Source organism: Mandrillus leucophaeus, unplaced genomic scaffold (assembly GCF_000951045.1).
Source record: "Mandrillus leucophaeus isolate KB7577 unplaced genomic scaffold, Mleu.le_1.0 Scaffold198, whole genome shotgun sequence".
Classification (NCBI taxonomy): Eukaryota; Metazoa; Chordata; class Mammalia; order Primates; family Cercopithecidae; genus Mandrillus; species Mandrillus leucophaeus.
In genome coordinates this window covers 3,297,600-3,305,547 of record NW_012102009.1, presented here as the reverse complement: position 1 = coordinate 3,305,547, position 7,948 = coordinate 3,297,600, and the positions used below count along the sequence as shown (strand labels likewise).

Genomic DNA, 7,948 nt, shown 5'->3' with positions numbered 1-7,948 from the left:
CAGGTTGGAAAGCAGTGGCGTGATGTCAGCTCACTGCAACCTCTGCCTCCCAGATTCAAGCAATTCTCATGCCTCACCCTCCCAAGTAGCTGGGACTACAGGTGTGCACCACCACACCTGGCTAATGTTGTGTTTTTAGTAGAGACAAGGTTTTACCATGTTGACTAGGCTGGTCTCAAACTCCTGACCTCAGGTGAGCCACCTGTCTTGGCCTCCCAAAGTGCTGGGATTACAGGTATGAGCCACTGTGCCCGGCCCATATATACTATTTTATAAACTACTTACTTAGGCAATGATCTCCACCATTTTGTTTCAGTAGATTTCTTCTTCTTCTTCCTTCCTTTTCAAGGTTGTTATGGGTTTCTAGTTTTGGTACAGTGAGAATGTTGTTTTTGTATCTTGTTTGTCTTTGCATTCATATATGACAGTTATAACATATAGGGATAAATACGTACTTTTCCATATATAAAGGATCAAAAGAAGGCACTGAATTTTATTTATTTATTTTAACACGGAGTCTCACCCTGTCGCCCAGGCTGGATTGCAGTGGCGCGATCTCAGCTCACTGCAACCTCCACACTGGGTTCAGGTGATCCTCCTGCCTCAGCCTGCCAAGTAACTGGGATTACAGGCATGTGCCACCATCTCCAGCTAATTTTTTGTATTTTTAGTAGAGATGGGGTTTCACCATGTTGGCTAGGCTGGTCTTCAACTCCTGACCTCAAGTGATCCGCCCACCTTGACCTTCCAAAGTTCTGGGATTACAGGCATGAGCCATTATGCCTGGCCAGAATGCACTGAATTTTATGTGAATCCTTTCTGCACACAGGAAATTCCTGTAAATTATTACAGTTTTAAAATAGTAACTATGATTTTTTTTAACATCCTTATTTTGGGATTTGAAATTCTTATAAGGAAGTCTTGCTAAATCAAGATGGAAATCAGGTGTTACCAAAATTAGGCTAGCTTTGTAGTAAATGTTTTCTTAGCAGGAAATAAATCATATGTCTTTCAGACATCAAATTGCTTCAATTGTGTCTGTCATTGGGGATATTAGCATAAAGCACAGAAAATTGAGGTGCTTTGTAATTATAGTGGGATTCGGGGTATACGTTTCATTGCATTTTAGCCTTTATAAATACTGCTTTTGAAGGTTTTACATGTTATTTTAAGTACATGTATGTGCCTTTAATGGCACATAGTAAACCAGTTTTAATAAAAGTTGACCACGTCCTAATAGTAAAGTTACAATAGCATTTTAAATCTTACTAGTGATTTAATAGTTCACCATTTAACATTTGTAGGGCCAGGAAAAGCTGCTTATAAGACTCACGGGCACAGAGTAAGTATATTCACTTCGAGACTGTGTGATATATGTATGCATAGGGAGGCAAAGGACCCAAATGCTGACCTTTTAAAAATGACTTTTTTTTTTTTTTTGAGAGAGAGTCTCACTCTGTCACTCAGGCTGGAGTGCAATGGTGCGATCTCAGCTCATGGCAGCCTCCGCCCCCCAGATTCAAGTGATTCTCTTGTCTCAGTCTCCCAAGCAGCTGGGATTACAGGCTTGCATCACCACACCTGGCCAATTTTTGTATTTTTAGTAGAGATGGTGTTTCACCACGTTGGCCAGGCTGGTCTTGAACTCTACTAAGGTGATCCACTCGCCTTGGCCTCCCAAAGTGTTGAGATTACAAGAGTGAGCCACAGTGCCCAGCCTAAAAATAACTTTCTTTATATTAACTTTTTTTCTATTAGTTTCTTAATGTGGCCTCTTAAAATTCTACTTTTAAAAATGTTTGTATATACATATATATATGTAATAAAAGATAATAGTGTTTTCCTCAAGTGATTTTAGGCAGAATGTGTCACTGCCCTTCCTTTGTAAAATAACCCTTAAAAATCATAAAGCTCTTCATGTTACGTGTTGACATAGTTTATAGCAATCCCACTTGATTAGTTTTTTTATATGGAAAACATAATCATACTATGTGTAGCCATATTTTAAGATTGTGTTATTCAAGAGTCTTATAATATTGCCATGTAAATACCATCTCAAAAGTGCCCTGTTGTGAGATAGATAAAGAGATTTATTCTATAATAAGCTATAGCTTCTTATCTAGAAAAATGGTAAATGGGTAGAATTTCCATATTAAATAAAGATTTAAAGCATGTTTCCTGGAACATTTTACTTATAGACAGGAAATGTCTTGTGAAGGTATTGTGAGCACACTGCTTTATGATCAGTAAAATTTGGGAATTAAAATATTTTCCTTGTAAGATTATGGTAAGAATTAAAATACATATTTGCAAAAGAATTGGCAAATGCAGATATTCAATAAATGTTAGCTCCCCTCCCAGACAAGCTTATATAAATGTGTGCGCTCTGTAAATGAAATTCAAAGTATAAAGTGTATTTTTAGAAAACAGTCTACTTAGTGAGCCATCTGGGGCTTACATGGCATCTTTCTAGTAAGTAACAATTGGCTCTCCTCTCCACCACTATCAGTCAGTGGGGTCACAGAATAATAAACTTGTCTGTCAGCCATGAAACACAAACTCTCATTCAGCCATAAACAAATTAGCACGGCAAACTGAATTGCTAAGTAACTTTTCCAGTTTCGTTAATAACATACTCTGTTATTTAATACATCCCCACTTTTTTCTGTTTCAGAGTGGAAGCTCAAAATGAAATGGGGCAGCACATTCATTGTTATGTTGCAGCTCTTGCTGCTCATACAACTTTTCTGGAACAACCCAAGAGCTTTCGTCCTTCCCAGTGGATAAAAGAACATAGTGAAAGACAGTCTCTTAACAGAAATAGCCTTCGTCGCCAAAATCTTACCAGGGATTGCCACTCTCGGCAAGTCAAGCACAATGGCTGGGTTGTTCATCAGCCCTGCCCGCGTCAGTACAATTACTAAGAATTTTAAGTTTTATTGGTTGGTTTCTCTTGGTTTGTGCATATGTGTATGGATGTTTGTATATGTACAATGAAAGTGTTGTCTCTTTACAACCAATTGATAACCAATCACAGTTTTATCAGTGTATTTAGACACTATCTTGAAAACCAGATTTATATGCTGTGTATCACATAATGCCTTGCCTTTGACATTTACTTTTTTGTACACTTTTTCAGATTATTTCTGGAAACATATCAATATAATTACAGTGTTTGGTGTTTGGGGGTGTCTTTAAATCTATTAGGGTGTACATTAGTCAGCATTTTAAAGACATTTCTTCCCAAGTACGAGAATAGGCATCTTTCATTTTCATTTTATTTTGTATTAATCTTTTGAGCAAGCAAAAATTTATTCTCAGGGTCAGCTATACACTTTATTGACCAGTACTTGATAATCTCTCTGTATATGATGAATACATTTTTACACACTAATATGAGCATTAACAGGTGATAGTTGCCATGGATATAATGGAATTATGGCTGGACTTTCTTTTGAAAGAAAACGATGTATTCTGTGCGTATGGTTTTTCCCCAGATTAGTCATGCAGTTCATCTGGAATTCAGGTACATTAAGCTTTAGTGAAGAGTGCATTCAGTGATTCCAATGTGACTGCATGACGTGGTACAGACATTACAGGTGTTGTAGACAGAGGCACTTGTCCCGTGCAGAGGGATTAAATTAGACCTGTGAAATTTTATTTGGAAAAATTTCTGTCTGTAACTAACCCATTAGTGCAGTATTTAATTTGTTACGATTCCTTCCTGGCAATTCTGCCCACTCCTCACCTTGCTCTCAACTATAAATTCGGAAATACTTGTCCAGGCACTTGAGTGACTTCGTATTTCTCTCTGCCCATGGGAAAAGAAATAGGCTTCATATTTCCACACAGAGTGAAAAATCCTCTGTCATGGAGCCTGTCCTGCCAAGTGGCAAGCAAGGGTGTGGGGGAATGTCTGCTGATGTCTTTCATGGTATCTGAGTGAAGAGTGACAGGTTGGCTCAACTTTTTTCTTTTTCTTTTTTAATTGCCTTGTAAGTATTCTTCCCTGCAGTCCAAATGACTTTTTTTTTTTTTTTTTTTAACTTCAGGCAAAATCTTTAACCACTCTGGCCTCTGTTTCCCCCACCAACAGGGGAGCAGTGACATTTACCTCCCTCACAGAGTCACTGTGAGGATTCTATACTGATTTGAAGTGGGGCTGTTCAGAACTGAACCTTGTAGGAAATTCCAAGGGCCTTTCTACTGAATCTGGTGATGGGGTGGGGCCGTGGCACTTTCTCTGCCACAGCTGTTCTTCACAGTGTTGGTGCTAATGAGGCCAGGGTGCAGGGTTCGATTCACACGTTGGCCAGTTAACTTAGAGAAAATCTATTTCCTTACCTCTAGCCAGTCACTTCCTTTTTCCGCAGTTGTGATGGGTTTTGCTGAGCCATCCACTCTGACTGATTTCCTCTGAAGTAAACACATTCACAATCCAAAGCAATTCTACTGACAGAAGTGTTGCCTACATAATCAAACAGCTTGTTTTTCCATCTCCTCTGCAACCCTAATTAAATGAGTACAGGTCTGTAAAATGTTTTCAAGGAGAAAAGCAGCATATACTTATGTGAAGTATTATATTTTTCAATAACCCTGTAGTGGCTTGATGCAGGGAACCCTGGGAGACTTTCAGGGAAGAGCTGTGCTCTTCTCTGACTAGACTAGAGCGTTTGGAGTGGAAGAGGTCAAATGTGTAGTTAGATGGAGGTTTTACATTGTTCTACTGGCTGTGATGAAGTGCCAGAATGTCTCCTTAGAACAAGAGTCTAGATTCCCCCTTTCTCCTTATTGCCCTTTCTGTTTTGACTTCCCCTTTATTTATTTGTGGTCTAATTAGGGGCCAAGTCTGTAAAGTTTTGTTAAAGTGAGTTAGAAGTTGTTTTCTTACCATTTGTGTTTACCAGAGTTGGGAGATAAGGTAGAGTTTCCATGAAGGTGTGTATGTTTTATACGATGTTTGTTATAGGGCCATGCATTGGTAACCTGAAAATAGACCAGCTTAATGTCTTCAGGATGTAAACCTCTGAATACACGGCGTCTCTTTTTCATACGTTGCATGTAAGTTGTTAGTACCTCACAAGCTACAGAAGTTCAGCCATTAGATTTTGTTTGGCAGCATGAACAGATTTGTGTATTAACTGCAATGGCCTTTTTTCCAGATTTCCTTATTGACTTTTTGTTTGCCTTATCTGGGGCTAGTTTTTTACGCTTTGTACCTAGAAAACAAAAAATTACATTCACTGGGCTTTTTTTCAAAGTTGGGATTACCACACCACCTGGAATATCATACTGTGGTTTCTGCCTATAATTGGCACATGTAAGTGTTGAAGAAAATGGTTATATAATTCAGTTGAAACTCTTGGTCATTAGATGTTAGACATCTCCTGTGTGTAAGACACAAGGCCAACCACAACACAAAACGATGTTGACCTGTTAAGTATTCTCTGAAACACGGCCAAAATGCATTTTATTATGAGCTTTTTTTTTTTTTTGCTATTATAAATATTAGTGGTTTACAATGTGCTTTAGTCATATTTCTTTAAAATGCAAGCAGTGAGAAATAAGACCCCTCTGAATTAGTAGCTCTAAACTGTTAACATAGAATGTTACTTGGAAAAAGTCTGGAATACGTGGTGTACACAAGCAGTGCTTCGTGAATGAGTTTCTTAGCTTTTACAGTGTACCATGTTTCTCAAAGTTTGTTTTTGTTGATAAAACATTTTATAATATATATCTTATGTTTATTTTTCTTCCTCAACTAATTGTGTACTGCACTGTAAGTGGAAAATTAGCCATCCATTATTTATCTTCTGTGGCAATGCATTTATATGGTTGATTGGGTGGGGAATTTTTTGCAGAAAGATGCACAGTGATTGGATTTTTGACTTCCTATTGCAGGGACCTTTTAAGAAATATTAATTTCCTGTACATTTTTCCTATCCCCATGCAAACTGTTCCTGTTTACATACCTTCTCTGTTGTATCAGTACTTTGAGTGAGAAGACAGTTTATTTAAAACTTGAGCAGGCTGTCCAGCATTGTTTCTGCTTCTCAAATCTGTATAGTACACTGGTTTGTAATCATTATGTCTTCATTGAAATCCTTGCTACTTCTCTTTCTCCTCAATGAAATACATTATATATTATCTTTATGTACTCTTAAGAAAAACGAGCAAGGAAGAGTATCTTCATTATTCTCATTTGCTTTGAGTTGGAAACAAAAATATAAAGGACTCCAACTAGAAGATACTTACATTTAAATAGATTAGTGGGAAAAGTTTAAGAGTTTCCACGTATTAATTTTTGTTCTTTGAGTCAATTAAGAGACTGCTCCTTGTACTGGGAGACACTAGTATATGTTTGTAATGTTACTTTAAAATTATCTTTTTATTTTATAAGGCCCATAAATACTGGTTAAACTTGTTAAAAGTTGGGCTTCTATCTTGGATGGTTTCACTGCCATCAGCCATGCTGATATTTTAGAAATGGCATCTCTATCTACTTATTTTAATGCTTAAAATTATACATAAAATGCTTTATTTGGAAAACCTACATGATACAGTGGTGTCAGCCTTGCCATATATCAATTTCACTTGAAATGTGACACCAATTAAAGTGGTTTAAGGTGGAGAAAGAGGTACTGGAAAGCATGCAGTGAGGATATCTTTTATGTCCAACAGTATCCATTGCATGGGAGGAGAGTTACTCTTGAAAGGCAGGCAGCTTAAGTGGACAATATTTTGTATATCATTGAGAATTTTCTTTATGACACTTTTAAAAATTGTGTAATTGTTAAATGTCCAGTTTTGCTCTGTTTTGCCTGAAGTTTTAATATTTGTTTTCTAGGTGAACCTCTGAAAACCAAACCAGTACCTGGGGAGGTTAGATGTGTGTTTCAGGCTTGGAGTGTATGAGTGGTTTTGCTTGTGTTTTGGTTGTGTTTTCCTCCAGAGATTTTGAACTTTTAATAATTGCATGTGTTATTTTTTTTTAAGTGGCTTTTTTTCAAGTAAAATTGTGAACATATTTTCTTTATAGGGGCAGGACATGAGTTATGGAGACTGAAGAGTATTGTAGACTGTACATGTGCCTTCTTAATGTGTTTCTGGACACACTTTTTTTTTTTTCGTCAACTTGAAAATTCAAAAGGGACATTTGGTTAGGTTACTGTACATCAATCTATGCATAAATGGCAGCTTATTTTCTTGAGCCACTGTCTAAATTTTTTGTTTTTATAGAAATTTTTTATACTGATTGGTTCATAGATGGTCAGTTTTGTACACAGACTGAACAATACAGCACTTTGCCAAAAATGAGTGTAGCATTGTTTAAACATTGTGTGTTAACACCTGTTCTTTGTAATTGGGTTGTGGTGCATTTTGCACTACCTGGAGTTACAGTTTTCAATCTGTCAGTAAATAAAATGTCCTTTAACTTCACACTTGCCAGATTCTTTTATCTTTAGAGTCATTAATATTAAAGGGAGGTACAACTTACTGTTTAGTTTTGTTTGTCCAAAAGAGATGTTTAATATGCATTTTAAATATGTATTTAAAAGCTTGTATAAAATTCATATATTAAGGCTGGGCACGGTGGCTCATGCCTGTAATCCCAGCAATTTGGAAGGCCAAGGCAGGCAGATCACTTGAGGCCAGAAGTTTGAGACCAGCCAGGCCAACATGGCAAAGCCCTATCTCTACTAAAAATATGAAAATTAGCTGAGCAGGGTGGTGTGCATTTGTAGTCTCAGCTACTTGGGAGGCTGAGGCAGGAGAATCCCTTGAACCTGGGAGGTGGAGGTTGCGGTGAGCTGAGATTGCGCAGCTTGGGCAACAGAGCAAGACTCTGTCTCAAAAAAAAAAAAAAAAGATTTTTTTTTTTAACCTAAAATGAGGAATCACTTAAGTGAACAGGAATTGGAGGGTGATCCCCAACCAGTATCTTTCC

The 7,948-nt window shown here is 37.3% G+C and overlaps 1 protein-coding gene across 2 annotated transcripts in view; it reads left to right on the top strand.

The window, feature by feature from the left end:
• Positions 1-7,440, top strand: part of TP53INP1 (tumor protein p53 inducible nuclear protein 1) — a 15,385-nt gene extending 7,945 nt beyond the window's left edge. Inside the window, exons 3-4 of one of the 2 annotated variants that reach the window (XM_011978659.1) lie at positions 1,305-1,342; positions 2,675-7,440. In XM_011978659.1, coding sequence (XP_011834049.1) covers positions 1,305-1,326 — 22 coding nt within the window. In that variant the 3' untranslated portion in view covers positions 1,327-1,342; positions 2,675-7,440. The remainder of the gene's footprint in view (positions 1-1,304; positions 1,343-2,674) is intronic. The other variant, XM_011978658.1, reaches the window with a different exon arrangement.
• The last annotated feature ends 508 nt before the right edge of the window (positions 7,441-7,948 follow it).